The sequence below is a fragment of the Fundulus heteroclitus genome, chromosome 7 (assembly GCF_011125445.2).
Source record: "Fundulus heteroclitus isolate FHET01 chromosome 7, MU-UCD_Fhet_4.1, whole genome shotgun sequence".
Lineage (NCBI taxonomy): Eukaryota > Metazoa > Chordata > Actinopteri > Cyprinodontiformes > Fundulidae > Fundulus > Fundulus heteroclitus.
Genome location: NC_046367.1, coordinates 27,867,597 through 27,886,830, shown reverse-complemented (window position 1 = coordinate 27,886,830; position 19,234 = coordinate 27,867,597). Strand labels below are relative to the sequence as shown.

At 37.6% G+C, this 19,234-nt stretch overlaps 1 protein-coding gene across 3 annotated transcripts in view; it reads right to left on the bottom strand.

The window, feature by feature from the left end:
• Nucleotides 1–320: 320 nt before the first annotated feature.
• The window catches only part of fign (fidgetin), a 37,157-nt gene continuing 18,243 nt past the window's right edge, over nucleotides 321–19,234 (bottom strand). For all 3 annotated transcript variants that reach the window (XM_012874021.3, XM_021322330.2, XM_021322331.2), the window contains one exon: nucleotides 321–3,007. In XM_012874021.3, coding sequence (XP_012729475.2) covers nucleotides 777–2,999 — 2,223 coding nt within the window. In that variant the 5' untranslated portion in view covers nucleotides 3,000–3,007 and the 3' untranslated portion in view covers nucleotides 321–776. The remainder of the gene's footprint in view (nucleotides 3,008–19,234) is intronic.

Here is a 19,234-nt window from a genome sequence, read left to right as displayed (position 1 = left end):
TGAATAAAAGTACTCAAATTATAGGCTGGAATTTTCTAAATATTTCGGTGTGAGTTTTAGCTAGTGCAATATAATATGCATTCATTTTAAAGCTTTTTACACATCTTTCACCACTGGTGCCAACAGTTCTTGAGGGGATTCATTCAAACTCAAACCGCCTTCCGTCTTGACATCTAACAATATAAAGGCTACTGCACTGACCGAATGTAAGTTTACAAGGCAAATAAAATCATTTTTAAAAAATATGTACGTGAGAGTTTTGCTATAATTAAACAACTTACATGCACACGTGAAACCTGTGCAAGGTAATGAGGCTCAAGGAAAATTCTGCCAATTAATTTAATTCAGCTGAAATTAACCACAACAGTTCACAGAGAGCACGAAACAGACGCAGCTGAACAACACTGTTGCAATAAAAAAAAAAGAGTTTGTTTCACATTGTAAAGCTTTTTTTTATATTAGCACATACCACCAATGAAGATTGTGAGGCAAAAAGAAACTTAAAACAGCACCATCTCAGGCACTTGATAGCAACTAAATCTCAAAATCAGCATTATATCTATATATATTTGTATATATTTATATACAAAAAAATGGGGCATCCTTTTGACGTTATTTTAATAAGCATGTGGTTGTAACATTGTATCATGTCCATACTGTGTCCAAAGCTCCACACAAAATGTTGACGTCACCACTGTCTTCGTATTGTTTAAAAAGGACCAAACACTTATTTTTATTTAACATATTGTAAGGAAATTGTGTCCGATTGGTCCCATTCACTGGCTACAGCCAAACATTTTATTCCACTCAGTGTACACGTCAAGCTCTTTTTGTGATATGCTAGGCTGGAATTTGCAAAATACATTTTCAAAGTCTTGATACGCCACGGGTCTCATCTGACTGGGATGGATGCTGGGAAGGTCGGCCCCAGGAATGCCATGGAGAGAGCCAACCACGGCCTCCTGACACAGCTGGACTACATCCAGCCCTGAAAATCCCTCTGTCCTCTGAACCAATAAAGACATTTCTTTGTCACTGAGACAATAGTTGTGCTGCGAGAGAAGTTGGCTGATTATCTGATGGCGAGCGGTCCCATCAGGCAACGGGATGAGCAAACGCTTAGTAAAGTACCTCCGTAGGGTGTCGGGGATCTCTTCGGGCTTGGTTGTGGAGCAGACCACAAGAACGTGGTCCTCTGCAGAGGTCAGAATACCATCGAGCTGGATGAGGAGCTCAGCCTTGAGGTGATTTACTGGGCTCTCTTCGGTGAGCTGGGCAGACAGCAGCAGATCCACGTCGCTGATGAGGACTACCGCTGGTTGGCGACAGCGAGCTACGAGGAAAGAAGCTTGGATGATCTTGCTCCCGTCTCCAAGCCACTTGGTCACCAGTGCTGAACCACTCAGCCGCAAAAAAGCAGCCCCCAGCTGGCTGGCCATGCACCGTGCCAGGAGTGATTTACCAGTTCCCTGAGGTCCAAATAAAAGCAGGCTCCGAGGTAATGTGGCAAGACTGCTAAACATGTCGGGTCTCAAAATAGGCCACAGTATCTCTTCTTTAATAGTTGCTTTTGCCACATCTAGGCCTGCGATGTCAGTCCAGTCTACCGGAGAGCCCTGCTGAAGGATTTCAGTGTTAACCATTTCCACCAGACCGGAATCGCTGCTCTTCAATTGTTCCTCTGCAGTGTGGATGGACGAGGTAGCCGTTCCTATATCAGGCCCTGAAAGGGAGTGGGAGATGTGTTGTCTGTGCTCTTCAGTTTGCTCGCTCATGATGGGGGATCCAAACTTGCTGTAGGCGTCGCCGGTTCTTAGATCCCCCGCAGAGTTTTTGGTTGATCCGTAAGACGGAGGAGTCAGCGCTCTGCCGGAGTGCACGTTGAATTTTCTTTGCTGATCAGAGGACATTTGCTGTTTGGTTGGCTTAAAAGCTAAAGACGATGGCTCTGTGTTTCTCTCAAAGCCAGCGCCCCTGCTTGAGTCTGAGACGCTGCTGTCTGCTACTCTGTACATAGGGCTCTGCGAGGAGCGCTGTTGGTTGTAGTTGAAATTAGTGTAGCTCGAGTCCACATCTCCATGTCCGCTCATGTAGAAAGCTTTTCGTTTTAATGAGTTGGATGAGCTGCCGTTCAAAGGTGTAGGTGCGATTGGCGTATGATTGTGAGACTGGTAGGTGTAGCCAGGCAGAGTGGAGGGGGGTATTGGGGTGGGAGCCGCAATGCCAGACGGCAGATAAGCAGAAGGTGGCGGTGCTCCCCCAGGGCTATAACCGGGACCCACAGCAGTCTGTGAAGTATACCCTGCTGGAGGATAACTGTAGTTGGGAAGGTTGGGAGAGCCGGCATTGTAGCTTGGCACTAAACCAGGTGGAGGCGGTGGTGGTTGTAGGAGCCCAGCACTCTGCAGGGGAGAGGGGTGAGGGGAGGGCAGGGCCGGGGTGCTCTGGCTGCTGTAGGTAGAATGCAGGTAAGAGCCATTGTAACTGGCAGTATATTCCTGAGTGGGGAGGCCAGAGTGAAGAGTGGTGGCTGGGTGACTCCCACAGTTACTGCTGGAGTAGCTAGGCTCAGACAAGCTGCTTGCCACCCCTGGGGAGCTTCCTATGCTCGCAGACACGTCTGTAGGGGGGAGGGCAGCTGTCATTCCAGCTTTGCTCACAGATATAACATCTGGAGCACAGTTCATTGGGTAAATCCCCTCCTGCCAGGACTCATTCTCCGACTTTCGTCCATTCACGAGTCCACTGCTGCTATCGGAGTAGGAGCACAGCAGGCCTCTTTCATTTGGGCCTTCTAGGATCCCAGAGTACTTCTCTGCATATTTCTTGAGCAGATTGGAGGCAGTCAGCGCAGAGATGTCATCGTTTGCCCACGCATACTGGTATGTTCGCTGTAAGTGCCCCCTGTAGGCCTCCACTTTGTGTGCTGGAGAGCGGGTAGTGGATGAGATGTCAAAGTGTTGTTCTGCCCATTGTGTGTGCTCCGGGGTCCACTGCATCTTTAGACCTAGACAGAATGCATAAGGAAGAAATGTCCAAGTAAGCATTCATTTTTTTCCCACAATAGCCATATGTCTGTATGAGATTATTTAGTCAACAAAAAATAATGGTCAATTTTCATTTTCATAAAATTACAGGCCACTGTTAATTTTTCCTGGAATTAGGATCTCTACATGTATAATGACCTTTCCATTCCAACATCTGTTGAATTTCCCAAATACGGAATTCTGAAATTTTTTAATTATTGTTTCTTTGACATGTATCATTTTTTCATTTTAAAGAAAAAAAAACAAAAATGTTAATTTGACTCTAAAACATAGTCATTTAAAAAAAATGCATATTGCTTATTGTGCACTTTTCTGCTGAGTATTTAATTTTACAGTTAAGGCAAAACTTTTTCATGCTCCTAGAAGATTTAAGTATATACTAATATTTTAAACTTGCCCAACATTGTCTTTTATGACTGGAAGTAATAATAAACTTTTAATCTGTAGCTAAACACAGTGATGACAAAGAGGCACTCCAGCCTCAAAGACTTGGTGCTAAAGACCAAAGAAAAAATGTCAAAATACCAGAGGAAACCTCCAAAAAGCTGGCCAGCAATCATAAGGAGAAATTGCGTATTGTAATAGAAAGAAAGATTTTCTAATTGATTATTTGAAAAGGTATAAATAATTTTAGCATACAATTTTTTAAATAACGTAAATAAAATCAGGTAAGTAAAATTTCCAAAAATAATACTAACTTTACATTGTTTTGTTACCTTTTAAAAAATGGTAGTTTCATATCTTATCAGAAACAAGCTTCTTGATAATATAAAACAATTTTAAATCCAAATCTGCCGAGTTTATAATAATTTTGGGCTCAACTGTATTATATTACATATTGGAGTAAAACAAGTGGACATTGGGTGGATAATTAGCAGGGCTATATGCACCTGAAGCATTCCTGAGGCTGCAGTTGCTCGTAGCTTGCCAACCATCGTTTTAAAATAGCCCTACTTAACTAACAGCATTTACTTTTTTAAATCAAACATGAGTCCAAACAGTCAAATTTGTCTTTCTGGTAAGCAAGGGGAAACTGTGGTAGCCTTCTCTCCACCAGCTGAGCAGCAATGTGCAGAAACACGTGAGGGAGGATGCAGCATGGTGCTACTCTATGACCCATCAAGCTGCAGATTACTGCACAGACTCCCATGCCCATTTCATTTAAATTCAATCCAGTTCATTTATATAAGGCCGATTCATTATTAAACAGCAATAAAAATCAAAGTAATCAAATATATTTTCTATCTATCAACACGTAGACGTTTAAACACTAAGAGCTCCTAGAGTGCATGAAATTTAAAAAGGACACTCCACAGACAAACAGACAAGACTAACTGGATGGTAAGCATGAGGATATTGGACTCAACACCTGGTTACCATGGAATAATCTAGCCAGCGTAGAGCAGAATGACACAGACATTGCAGGTCGGTCTATAATCCAACTCTCATCTAAGGCATTCTGAGACAGTTTCAAATCTGCTTGGAGGAGAGCAGCAAAGCAATCTTCCTTGGCAGCGCTCTGTTGCTTTCATCACACAAAGCCCTCAGCCCAGCATGAATTACATCCACATCGAGTCTGCCTACCGCTTCCTACCCGACAGAGTGAGGAGGGGAAAAAAAAAAAAAAGGAAACATGCTTCACTTGTCTTTTTCTCCGCAGCTTCGCTCAGCCTCTCTAAGAGGCCTTAAAGGGTTTGAATGACAGAAATCATCAAGTTAAATCCTAACGTCAGTCTGCAAATAAACATATCTTTCTAGATGTGCCTCTTCATTCTGGGGTGCTGCTGACGAAACCTTTTGTACCCTCTCAGAACATAGTCTGCAGGAGATTAACGCTCAAAACAACTTGAAATAATGAACAAAGTCTTGTGCATCTTTCATCACCATTAAGCTGAGTGAGATCTACTCAGTCACATGAGAGAAGATGATCCAAACATGTGGCTCTCTTTGTTCTGCTGACGCTACGCCGCTATACTTTATACTTCAGCGGGTTAAGCGGATATCACAGGATTCAAACTGAAAAACAGCTAGTGTCCAGAGGCAGATTACAAATGCACAGTTTGTCTGTGAATTCCCTTCTGATTTCCTCCCAGCCATTTGCCAACCAGCCACACAAGACACCAGCAACTAATTAGCAGGATGATGCTGCACTAATTGTGTTAATTTACAAGGTTTTAGTCAAAGAGATCTGTGCTATGGCTTGCATGGTTGTCAACCATCCAAGCGAAAGACTGAAAGGGGGTGGGGGGGGGTGGGGGGGGAGCCTGAGGCAATAAGCTTGTGGGTAAAAATGAGGTGATCAAAACATGAAAAAAATCCTAATGGATAGTGACAGACTGATATTGTCAGACAAATATCATAATGTGTAAAACACAGTGATTCACATTTTAAATGGATTTGTAATAGATTAATAGAAATTAATGGATTTGCATTGAACTGAGACTATTAAACTATTAAAAACCAGTCATGCAATGTGTCTTTTATCAGAGATGCACCAATCAGGTGCTTCCTAGCCGATGGTAATTTCTGTTTTTCTTTGACAGATGATCGGTCGCCTCCAATTTTTATTAATTAAATTTTATTTATTCTAATGACTTTAAACACAAAAAAGAGAAAAAAAATAATGCAAACAGATTATTGCCATTCATGCATCAAGGCATAGGCCAAATGACCACTATCCGATTTCTTACTAAACTGGAAAAAAGGAGTTTTGGCGAAAAACAAATTACCTGACCGTTAGAGTAAATCACAGAGAAACTGACTGATTTCAGTCCCTGACTGATTGATTAGTGCATCTCCATGTTTTATAGCAAAATATATTAAAAATATTTATTTTGAATGTAAATCTTTTTTTTTTATGTAGATCCGATTGTTAAATATAACATTTTCCATTCCTTTTTTAAATCAAAGTACAGATTGAAAAAAAGAAATTGCTCTGGCAATTAAACCAGTATTGAGGAAACAGCAATGAGTGCTGTATTGTCTGCCAAGAATCTAAAACGGTTGTGACACTGGAGCGAGAGTAGCGGGATAATGGATTTTGTAAAAATCATTCAGTTGAGTTCCTTAACACTCAAGGCCCATTTTGTCAATAGCAAAATTGCACACAGCTCACGCCGAGAGAGATTCTTCTATTACGGCAAATCCTCTCTGAACAATTTGCCACTTTGGACAAATCAAAGAGGAGCTACTCACAAAGTGTACTTGAGCTCACTGAGCATCAGGTGTTTCATATAAAACGGAGAAAATCCAAGACAGTCAAAATACAGCGCACAGCTAAAAAGAGATTTGCACGTTTTGTTAACATTAAAAAAAATTATTTAAACAGTGCAAAGAGACCCACTTAATGTGAAATATCACTGACGCCTTGCGCGTCCTTCACTGGTGCTAGTAATGCACACATTTAAATTCTTTGTATTATGCATTGAGAAAAAATTACATCTCTAACTAAAATGGACTGCATGGGAACTGCAAACCTTAAATTACCTTATGCACATTTTCCATCACAATAAATAATGTTCTCTAGAAAAATACAACACAAACAATTACACAAACATACTCCATATACAGACACAAAGAGATAAGTGGACTGCAGTCTGGTCCTTTGGTACTGCAGTAAAATGTTGCCCTATTTTCAACCTGCACTGAAAAAAGAAAAAGAAAAAAAAAACATCTACGGGTTCCTTTGTCGTTCTCAGAAATAGTATAATTAGAGATCATTAACAACAGGAATGTTTTCACATCGCCTCAGGACATAAGCTCAAGTTCCACTGATCAGTCACCAACAAGAAAAGGGCTTTTGTTAAACTGTTTTGCTTTTGTCATTTCTTGGGTCTTTTTAAACGTCCAGGATAAACTCTGGGCCATTTGCGTCACAAAAGTTTTTTTTTTTTTTTGTTTTTTTTTAATTTGGCCAAATTTTGTAGGAATCAAAGTAATTTAAACTATGTTCCCCTTTATGTGAAATCTAATTAAGAACAACACTCTCACACTATGACAAAACAGAGTAAAAATACCCCGATTTCAGGGTATCTCAGGATTAGCACAGAAATTAAAGTTTGAAACATTTAACAACACCTTTGATTTTAAGTGAAAAGAAAAGCTGCTAAAATGTTGATATGCTGAATATTGCAGTTCTAATATCTATTTTTACAATTTATTATTTTCATTTTGATACACTATAACTCTAACAATCTGATATTAGCTAGTTAATTAGTAGGGCTTTCTGCTCCGGTAGCCGACCTGCAGCCCCCTGCTCAACAGACTAGCTGTTTGTAGAAGGGTCGCAGAACACATCATAAATATTTTCATGTCAATATCATTCCAGACAATAACAGCTTAGTAAAGATTCAGTTGGAAAAAAATACTAGCTAATTATAAGTTCTATGCAATTAATTTCTGTACGCCAGTAACTGGTAATGGTTGCTGTATAATGCTACAGAAACTGTTTAAAGAGGGTAGATGTTGAGGTAAAGTCAATATGAAGTGGCACTGACATGGAACAAAATTGTTTGATTGCAAAAAAAAAAAAAAAAAATTGTACAATGATGCAGGTAGACATTTCCCAATAAATCACTGCAATACGTCCAAACTAGGGTGGGGCAATAAATCAATATCAACATATATCGCGATACACACCTGATCAATATCAATAGAAAATATGTCCAATACAATTTTCAACAATTCCACTGAAGTCAGATCCAGAACCACATGGTATTCTGGGGGATATAGGCAGAGGAAAGGATTCAACCTCTCACTGCCAGACTAAGCAAGGTTGTTAGAAGGGTTGACCTATTTTAAAGGTTAAACGTTATATTTAAATAGCGTTGGGGGTCACAGTTTACGTTCAGGTTATTGCCCCCTGGTCCTTGTTTCAAATAGGTATACAAAACACTACTCAATAATTATCGACATCGACTGATAGGAAAGGCTTATATCGTGATACATTTTTTAGACATATCGCAAATTTAAATGTAATGTTTGTTTCAAATAGGTATACAAAACACTACTCAATAATAATCGACATCAACTGATAGGAAAGGCTTATATCGTGATACATTTTTCAGCCATATCACATCAGCCCTATTCCAAACCAAATATATTGTATTTGGTTTGAAAATGTGTTTAATTGTCTCAATTGTGGGATTAAACTACTGACTAACTGAAGTCTAACTTTGCAAATAACCCAAATAAGAGTCAGACCATCATAGTAACATTTACCTTTATCAACACATATTGTATGTTTTTTCTGATATCTTGCGCTCCTTCATCCTAGCTTTCAAACTGTGGTTTTAGACGTTACCCAGCAGGGTTTTTGCTACTGAAAATATTCACAGGGAGCTGAACTTGGCTTTTTTTTTTGTTAAAAAAAAGGAATAGCCTTCCGAAGAAAGCTGACCAACTAGGCACAGCAACAGGTGGGAAAGAGAGGAGCGTGGCGCAACTGTATGCTTCAGACAGCGGGGGACAAGTCACAATAAAAACGACTATAAACCACAGGAACGCCATGACAGAAACCCCTTTAAGAACATTATTTTACCTTCATATCCGTGTACTCATCTCTATGACCAAAGCAGATCCTGATAAATAGTGTCATGTATTAATTACTGCCCATAAATGCCTCACTCTTCAACAAAGAGAAAAGAAGGCATAGACGGATGGCATCTGGCAAGCGATAATGCAGTCGTGTCACTTGGTGCCGTGCTGTTTAATTTCTGGTTGAGCGATTGTCGCCGACGAAACAGGGATGCTGACCTTTTTGGTAACTATTAATTTGGTGAGCCCTATAGGCCGTTTTTTAAGCAAACAAGGCTGGGGCCTCCACTCTGTCCAGCCAATTTCCTCGTGCGCAAATTGGACCACCGCTTGCACAATTCTCTATTCATTACAGTGCCACTGAAAGGAAGCACAGAGGTGGCAGAGTGGTTTTCTTCTCCCCTTTCTGTGCATGTGCGCGCGGCTTGTGTGTACGAGCGGGCGGGCGAGGAAGAGAGAGAAGCAGAATGGAGGAGAAATGCCTTCCAGGAGGTTCCCAAGCATAAAGAGCTGGACCTTCCTTTCGTCTGTTGCTTGGGGGGAAAAGGAGGGGGGGAGGGGGGGGGGGGGGGGGGGGGTTGAGGATCGTGGTGGTGGGGGAGTAAAAGCTGTCGTAATTGAAACGCAGCCTAATCAGACTCATTACCATTTTTACCAATTTGCACCACCAAAGATGCTTATTAGGTAACTGTGTTTAATAAGCTGCTCTTTAGAAAACTCACTGTAATGAGCTCTTTAAAGTCAGACTTGAGCGTGATTACACACTGAAAGTGTTTTTGCCAAGCAGAAGCAGACTGGTACATTAAACCATGTAGGATGTCATAATTAAGCAGCACAAACTCAGCGCTTCGCACCAACAATAGCCGGCGCCGGAGCAGCGGACGCGCTGAAAAGTATTTATCGTTACTGATCGCTACAATCCAAGGATTTTCATCACTGAATATAAACATAATTATGGAAACGTTTGCTTCTAATCTGCATAGACAGAGCTTTTTTACTTGATGAGCACGTAAATACAGCTGACAGCCAGCAATTATGTTTATAAATAAAAACACGCTCACGCTTATATTCACATTCACTAGAGATATTCGGAGTAGGGGTGGGGCGAGACCATCTAACACAATGTGAAATGGTAATCGGCACAGCTACGGACAGTCATTCATCTTACATATCAACTTAAGACAATTTAAACTCAATTTAGATCTCCGTGTGGCAGTAATTCCCATCTTTGGATAGCAGGGTGCCATTTAACCCCTCATTTAGAAAGGATATGTCTCCCTCTGTTATCGTCTTTTCCAGGGCTACTGTCCACACATTTCCCGTCCTGGCCAACCAAGGCAGTGAATTACGACTCATCTCTAAAACGCTTAGAGTCCACTGTGTCAAGCAGAGGATATTCTCATCAGGGGTGAAATGTGACTGGAAAAGCATGCTTTTCAGGATCTTAAGCAGGAAGTTGAGCAAACTACTTCCAGTGGCAAAACCTTTTGTTTGCAGTCACAATGACAGAAAGTGGCTTTAAAATCTATTTAAATCTATTCTGTCTAAATTCAAATCACAGTCGGTGGGACTTCTGTTTAATTTAAGACAGCTGTTCTAAATGCCTTGATCATCCTTTTCTAGCCTTTGATAAAAAAAAAATTAAATGTTCTTTAATACAATGAGCTATGCCTAAAACAACGCTTAAAATTATTTTAATATTATTAATGAAAAATTTAAACGATTACCAGTTATTCAAATTTTAGTAAACATATTATTTTAATACATGCGCTAGATTCCAAGGCACTTTATTCTTTATTAGGAGTTTAATGACCAAATTACACTGGATGAAAAGGTAACCACAACAACAACAACATTCTGATGACTTCAAATATAACAAAGGACATGTTTCATCTGATTCAGCTAAAAGTGATTCAAGATACCAATTGGGTATCTTTTTTTTAATTAACATCTAAATTAAATGTTAGTAATTAATTTAAATAATGTGTGCAAACTGTACAATTTAAATATTAAAAAAAAAAACAGTATGTGGCAGATGATTGTTCATTTTCACACTGACGAAACCACTCAGTCCCAAAAACATTTTAGGAATTAAATTGTATATTTTCCCATATTTGCAGCATTTCAAATACTACTGTCGAGAATTATTATTGAAATGCACAGTTTACTTGGAGAAAACTTTATATTTCGTCATATGCGCGAAAGATTTAAAGAGATGAATAACAGCTGGGCCACATACTGATGCAGTTCATGAAGTCAATGTCTAAGTGTGGAAAGAAGCACACAGTTACCATAAATATAAATATTTATTACTTATGGCACAAGTTTATGTACACTTATTGCTCAGATCTACAGTATATGCAGAATTTGCAACATTTCAGGGCATTTCAGGTCGATAAATTACAAAGAAGGTGTTGTGTCCTTTTGCTGCTTTTGATTTCCATATGCTCTGTAGCAAAGCATGCTGCATTGACCTGCATGGTGGACCTTGTCACTGCTGGCTGCGCCCATTAAAGCAAACAGACGTTTGATGCATAATCCCAAAGTCAACAGCTTCTCTCCCTCGCTATAGGCTGGAAATGCCAAAGGTAAAACCCCTCCCTCAGATCCTCACCTACTGACGACAGGCTAAAAAGGGTTTCATATTTTCGGTCTCCAACAGGCCTGTTTAAGATTTCATGTCACAACAAATTACATGATTTGGACACTATTCTTGGTTCCTAAAGTAAAACATCTGTGTGTGAAGCAAACTCTCTTTATGCTCACTTGCTATACAACAGTTTAAGCCAAGAAAATTTAATTTAAACTGTGTGTAGTCTGAAACGTATACACTGCTTCACTGATTTTGTACAGCTAATGCCTCAAAAGCTTCATAAATTACATTAAAACGGTGCTTTAACTTCAAACACATCTCATGACCTGCTTTTATTAATTCAATCAACCAACATCAACCGCAGCAAGCAACATGCATTATGTAGAGTTCATGTTAGTGAGGGCTCCTACATAACTTCCCAAATAAGCCATTTAAAATTTAAACTAGAAATCTCTTCTCCTGGCAAGGGTTTGTATTTGCAAACGCCTTTACTAAGTCAATAAGTAGTTCAGCAGGAAACATCTCTGGCTTCTATAAACTTTACAAATCCTCCTAGCAAACTCATATGAGAGAATGGGTTCTGCAGGTTGTAGATTTATTCCAATATTTCTGCAGGTACACAGAGGCACTGCGTTTCAGGCAGCTTTTTTTTTAATCTAAAGTGATCTTGTTGTGGCTTTAACATATTTTTCTTATCTGAAAATGTGATAAGTCTGAGCTCATTTTGACAGTTTATTTGACACAGTTTATCCTTTTATTCTGGGTTAAGCTTCATTGAAGCTTTCAGCTTGATTCTACAGCACTCAGTCCAGCCAAATGCCTAGCGACAATTAGCTTTTTGTCAATTCCCAAGTTGTAAAAAGGAAAATAATTGATTTAAGTAATTTCTCGCCTGAAATTAGAGTAATTATTTTGTTTTTATTGTATCTGATAGACTGTTGATAAGTTATGGACAATGGGCAAAAATAGCATTTTCTCATCAACCTTATTGTTATTTGCCCTTCTTTTTTGTGGTTTGACACATGGATTTTTTTTTCTGTTATGTCTTTGGTGCCACTTTTTGAATGAGAGTTTTACTGTCGCTGATGCCTTGTCGTGCACACATAATGCATGGACAAAAAGTCCTGGGCTGCACAAGGTCAATAGCTCAGGAACCTGGCAGCCTCATTACAAACATTATCGTAACATTGGTACCAAGTTATCTCTCAGTCAAACAAAAGCTCAGTCAACAGAAAAGTATTAACTCAAATCAAACCATGCCATTATAAGAAAAAAAAATGTTTTTAACCAGCCAGAATTTTGTTTTAGACTATATGTTTTTGTCCAGTGATGGACTGGCCACCCTGGTTCTCGCCCAATTGAATGCTAGAGAAAGGCACCAGCTCCTCTATGACGCTGCAATGATAAGTCAGTATAAAAATGGTTCAATGGTTTTAGAGTAACTGTTATGCTTTTGTTTGAATTAAGATGTCATTCAAATCAAAGGATATTTTTCTATAAACTTTGGAGAGGCTAATTTCCCCCATTTGTGCATCAGGAACTTAAACTGGAAGATATTTTACCACTATGAGATAATTCTTGTTTTATTTATCTGTGCACCACTGAGTATTTTTGATTGATTGTGTATTATTATTTCTTTCTGTCTACATCAAATATTTCTTGTTTAACATCTACCTTAGTTCTTAAATGTCACTGAATTTAGGTTTTACAGGTTAAATAGCACTTTAGCAATGGACACATGTGAAATTAACCACATTAGAAAAATTAAATACTTTTTGCTGTGGCCATTTGTCCCAAATCATCCATGGGGACCGGGCAGCCTTTTAGGAATCCAAGACCTATCTTAATTCCAAGTGCCTTTTGTAGGTCCACTGTCAGTGATTGTATCTGCCTAATCCCGAGCCAGACAAATGGCCAATTCTTAACAATCCCTGCCTATTTTATTGTTCTTGGCTGACAAAATGGCATTATAGTGTCTTAAGCTAGATTCTTTTTTTTTTTTGTTTTTTGTTTTTTGCTTTTGTACTAGCATGTCATTTTTGGAGCGTAAGAAAAGCTTTTTCTGAATGTTTTGTCAGCACTCAATCTAACCAGAATAGTTTAAAATGATGTTACAAACTGAATTATAAATGAGTCATATCAAAACAGAGAGGAAACCACATGAAAATATTGCTAACAGAAACAAGACGTGAGCTTACATAAGGCTATAGCTGTTAAGTCAGATATAGAGTTGTTAGGGCATTTTAGTAACTTTCTTAACACAGTTTTCTTTAACTGTTTGAGCACAATGTTAAGGGTCACCTGCAGAAACTCTTGTCGGGGAAAAAGAAGAACAGAAGAAGGAATTCGATGGATTGCAGAATAAGGGTCATCCATTTTAGATGGGTTGTAACACTGATAATACAGTTAGGGTAAAGCTACCATGTTTAAAAGCATATGATAGGCATTGATTGTGTTGGACTGGGACCCTTGTTAGTCTGCGGCTAACAAGACGAGTCCGAGAAACATCAAAAAGCTTCAGGTCTGCTGACCTCAGAGTTCTGCTGGGAGGATGTTTGTCAAAGTGCTTCAACAAAGATAATTTAAAGTCTATTCTTAAATGGGGCTGTGTTAAAAAAAAAAATCCAATTCTGCATCGATTCTCATATTGATTCCTAGAGATCGATTCATATAACCGGAAATGCCGGCTCCACTCCGGGTGGTGATTTTAAAATATCATGTTTTTAATAACGCGTCAGGTTAGTGTCCAAATACCAGCAATCCATTTCGAGATCGGATCGGAAAGAAAGAATTGCTTCTAAATCTTGAAAATATTGATATCTAGCCCTATTCTTAACTAACTCATATCAGTATTGTGGAAAAAAAATATTCCTGATTGGGACATCCCAGCTTTTTGTAAATGATTTTGGAGTTTGTTTGTTCAAATAAAAATAATCACCTGTACCTCCTCATCACAGCTGTACGAGAAAATGTGGTAGTAAATGTTCAGTGTGATTATACCTGAACACTACACTACAATTTCATGATTGCTTCACTGCTTCAGTCCATGTACTTTAGCTGCACCTTACTCCTTAAAAAAAGACCTGAAGCAACATGTAGACATGTTGTTTTGCTATGCAACCGTAGACTAATTTTCTGAATCTTCAAGCTAATTTAGATCTCGCAGTGCTATATATAAAGAAGCATGTAGGTTGTGGATAAATGGCCCTATAGCAATTGCTGAAGTCTTCTTAACTCTGAACATTGCTTGTTTACTTTGTGATTCCAAAAACAGTCATTTGTAGTTCATAATCCTGAATGAATTTCCTCTATTGTATCAATGATAAATGTCCTCTGTTTCAACTTAAGTATTTGCTTGTTAACATAAATAAAACTGAGGTGACTAACAGCAATGCTGTTTTATTCTGATACTGTTCATATTGTTTTGAGTGTAAGGACATCAGACCGCTATAGAAAATACCCTATAAAGTCTTATTAGATGGGTTTCATTTATAGTAACAGGAAAGACCATACAATAGGCTGTAATGTAACTGCAGCTGTTTTGAGATAAAAAAAAACCATGCAATTTAATTTTAAATAATTTTTAAGGAACTGGACCAAAAGAAAAAAATCACAAACGTTCTTTTAAATAAACCATTACCGTTTATTCAAAATGCATGACAAACTATGTACTATACTATATATAGTGTATACAACTATAAACTAAACCCAAATTGTCCTTGTCTTTTACAATGAATAATCCCTTAGAGTTTACACAGCTTATCTAAGTATCTGCTGTCATTTAGATAGGGCATTTGAAAAATGATGGAAGTACAAATTAAAATATTATTAAAAAAATCATTTATTTTGACCTTTGTAAGAAACATTTATTTCTTGAGCAAAGGCAACTTTTTTAAGTATAAATGGAATTACTTTAATATTAACGAAATCATTGACATTTTATTTGAAACATAATGCATTTTAAATTATTTAGCTAATAGATTATGCTTTGCTGTGAGCTACAAGCCAGTCTTTTATGTCCTGATTTTATATGTGTTTTATGTATATGTATTGTGCCTTTTACATGTTTTTTTCTTGTTAGGTATATCTTAAATTTTATTTTCCTGAACAGTACTTTGTGACTTTGTGTCTGTGAGAAGTACCTTATAGATAAACCTTACTTACTTTATAAACCAAACAGCAGAATGATTATCCTTTATAAAGACTGAAAAGGGGACCTGAATAAATGCAGAGGTATTTTTTTGTTTACTTACTCCACTTTTAAGTCCCATCTGGGTCTTTTTTTTTTTTTTTTTTTTTTTTCAGCCTAACCTGTGATAAACTCTACGGGATTTAACAGGAGCTCGTATTTCTCATTTTTCCCACTAATTCAGTAAATTGTGAGGTTGGGCTGTCATTTCTTTTTCTCAGCGAAGCTCATTAAACCATGACTCTTCAGGCCAAAAGGCCCCAGAGGCAACATCTTCCATTACTGCCCTAAGTACAGCAAAATTTACACACATACTCAACGCTTGGGTCCAGCACACTCCAGTGGAATGCAAGCACTGGTTTAATCCAAGTCAACTCCAGGAGACAGCCTTCATTGTGTTCTGCAGTGCATAATATGGGGGAATACTCAAATGGCTTGTTAGTCAAAAGAACACAGTTGTTTAACGCAAGCAGTTGGTAAAACATGTTTAACCTTACAGCACAAATACAGCAGAAGCTGTAATTCTGTAAGACTCTGTCTGCATAGTTACTTCGCTTCTCAAGGGATCACTTATACACTTCAAGAGAGAGGAGAGGCAGATTGTAACCCTTCTACATGAGGGTTCATTGACCAAGAGCTTCTCCCTAACATCTTCATAACCCAAAAGTTCATCTGCCCCAAGGAAGAAGAGAACAAATCCAACATCTTGACTTTTACTTCAAGGCTTCACAGAAAGTCATGTGATTTTCACACAAGCTGGCCCACTGGAAATTCACAAATTATCCTGTTCACCGGACCAGTTCACAACTGTGATTAATTCCAACCATTAGACTTTATAACTATAATAACCTGATGAAGAGAACACAGTGACATTATTAAAAAATGCCATAATTCACAAGACTGAGAAAATTGGTCTTTTACAACAAAAGAGTCCCTCAACTTGAACCATAATCTTTGTCTAATCACAACAAAGTAGCATGATATCTAAACTCCACCCAGTGCCAAATGGGGGGAAAAAGGCAGTGTTTTCTTCCTGTATCAAAGGTTGGAATACCAAAGAAGGTGCTATAGCACCTAATACTGTCTCATTGTATTCTTTTCCAATTTAAGGATTAACTCACCATCTGGTGAGGAAATGTCAATTCTCTATGAGTGGCCCCCATGTGGTCAGATAATTATGAACCAAAGTAATAAGAAATTATGTATGTCACAGCTAAAAAAATAATGCACAAGAATGCTGCAACATTTCTTATTTAAGGCAGCTTTCTTCCTATGCTATTAAAACATGAGACATGCAAGAAAATTGCAAGAAAAACAATGTTTTTATCTAAATACTTTCACGCCACAACTTCTTTCTTTAGAAAATAACAACAGATTAGGTATCAAAGTACAAAAATTTCATTGTAACATTGCTATGGTCGAAATCCCTTCTCCAGGAAAAGTACTGGAGTGACCACAGTTCTATCTAGCTGTGAGGAAAATAGACTGTTGCAGCATCCCCCTTCCCCAGCTGGTTGAAAGAAGGGTCACACAAAATTACTTTGCTTAATATCAGAAAGGAATTACTGTAGCTGTAATAGTCGACACATGAGATTATTTTCACAGCAGTAGGTATTGCTATTCTAATTTAAATACAATCCATTCAATTATGTTACACATTTAGTTTAACATTTTTGTATTAAAACAGTTTTTTCGTTTATTTGTTTTAATGCATGCATTAATATTAAAGAAATGGGCTTGATGTGGGTACATTGTAAAGTTACTGTTTAAATGTCTGGCTTCTGGTGAGTCTAAAATAAGTCATTATTGGAAATGAAAAAAAAATAAGTAATTGTGTCATTTACACTTTAAGAAGTTTATTCCTCATATTAATACTTGTGAAGATGATAAAAGTCAATGTATTCAGGAAATGTTGTCTATGCCCATCCATAAATAACTAGGAGAGCATTTAAAAACATACAATTGATATATTCATGTCGGGAACTGGTCAAATACAAGGACCTACGAGGTGATATATTGAGTGATAATGGATTTCAGATTTGAAGTGTCTTAAATTAATTTCATGCTAAATCACACAGTACTTTCAATAGATGATAGTACTTTTTTTTTTGCATAATATACCATCATGGTTATTTGTTATTTTAATAACTGCCTCCCATACACAGTGTATACCAGCTCAAACTTAACTCTAATTGAAAAAACCCAAGCGAGCAGCAATAGGTTGCTTGTCTGCAGCCAATGTCAGAGACATTGTGAAGCCTTCTGCAGTTTCAACTGCAAAGTCTCAAAGAAGGTCACTTTTCCAACACAGGCCAGACAAAAGGTGAAATGAGACAACTGAAGCAATCTTAGGTCAATATGAAATAGAAATCTCTCAGCTATACTGTAATAAAGTTACTGAAGTGAAGTAGTGAAGCCATAAAGGGGAAATTTTACAAGGAAAGAGCTGTCGAGGAGATTGGTTCGCCCACTGGCAAACAATGCCCTCAAATGGCTAAGCTGGCATGGCGAGTCCAAGGAACTAAGAAAAAAAAAGCATTTCCACTTTTTAGAGATTTGGATTTGGATCAAATCTAGATTTATTTATTTAAATGGGGAAAGCCTGCTTTGGACATCTGGGAATGGAATACCTAATGTGCGCTAAAGTGATATTTAAGAGATTTAAAAAAAATCATGTTTAACTGCTTAACAAGGCGATGCTTATTTTGAGTTAACTTTTCTTGCTCTGTTTTAGATGTTATGTGAACAGACAGACATGCATTCAGATGTTTGTTCTTTTGTTTTTGATGTTGGTTATCTTTTTATGTTAAAGAGTATCTTGCTGATCGTGTTTTGACCACAGAGGCTACCATTATTTGTGCCAGGGTACTTGAAATTTCAAGCTTTATCTAATAAATTTGAACAGACATAAATGAAAAGCAAAAATGCAATAAAAAAGGTGCTATTTTAATTATGTTTGTTACAACAAAGCACAAAATTACCTTACATGGAAAGATGTTATGTACACCTAAAATGTGTACATAGTAATTATTAATAAAGACAGTGGCTGTAGCTGCAATAAAAAAGTATCTCTGTTGCAATTCTCTTTTCTGAGCTATATTGATATTTTAAACTGGATTAAGAAGATGCATATATATATATATATATATATATATATATATATATATATATATATATATATATATATATATATATATATATATATATATATATATATATATATATATATATATATAAACAAATACAAATTTCCAATGTTTGTACCTCTGACATGAGATGGTGTTTGTGCAAGCCTGATAGTAGATATCTGTTTACTCCTCAGCCACTTCTACAGTACATCTCTTTGGCACCAGGCTGCCAGACACCAGTGCACGAGCCAAACAGGAATGGAAAGAGACTGAGCACAGAGAGCTCCAGTTTGACAGAGACAAAAACTGAACACTAATTCTGTTTCCCAACTGACTCAGTCCAGTGTTTTCAAGCACTTCACATGTAGAAAAAGAAAGAGATGGTGATTCATGAATTAAAAAAAAAAACTTTAGTCATTCAATGCTAATATAGGGAGCTTAAAAATTGTCAGCACAACAAACATTTCCCAACGACATTAAAATATACGTAAAACATGAAACAAGCGAGTGTTACAAGATCCATATGCTGACAACGCTTAATTAAAGTTAGCTATTTTCAGTATCAATGAGACGTTGAAAAGTGAACCCAGAGTTAGTTTTTTTTTTTTTTTTGTTAAATAACCATTAAAAAGGAAAGTGGATTTTCTATAGAGATGGGCTGGCTATTGATTTACAGTGTTACAACAGCTGGTCATTTTGTGACTTTGTTATCTTGTTCTTTAGCTGTTTGGATCATTTTGTA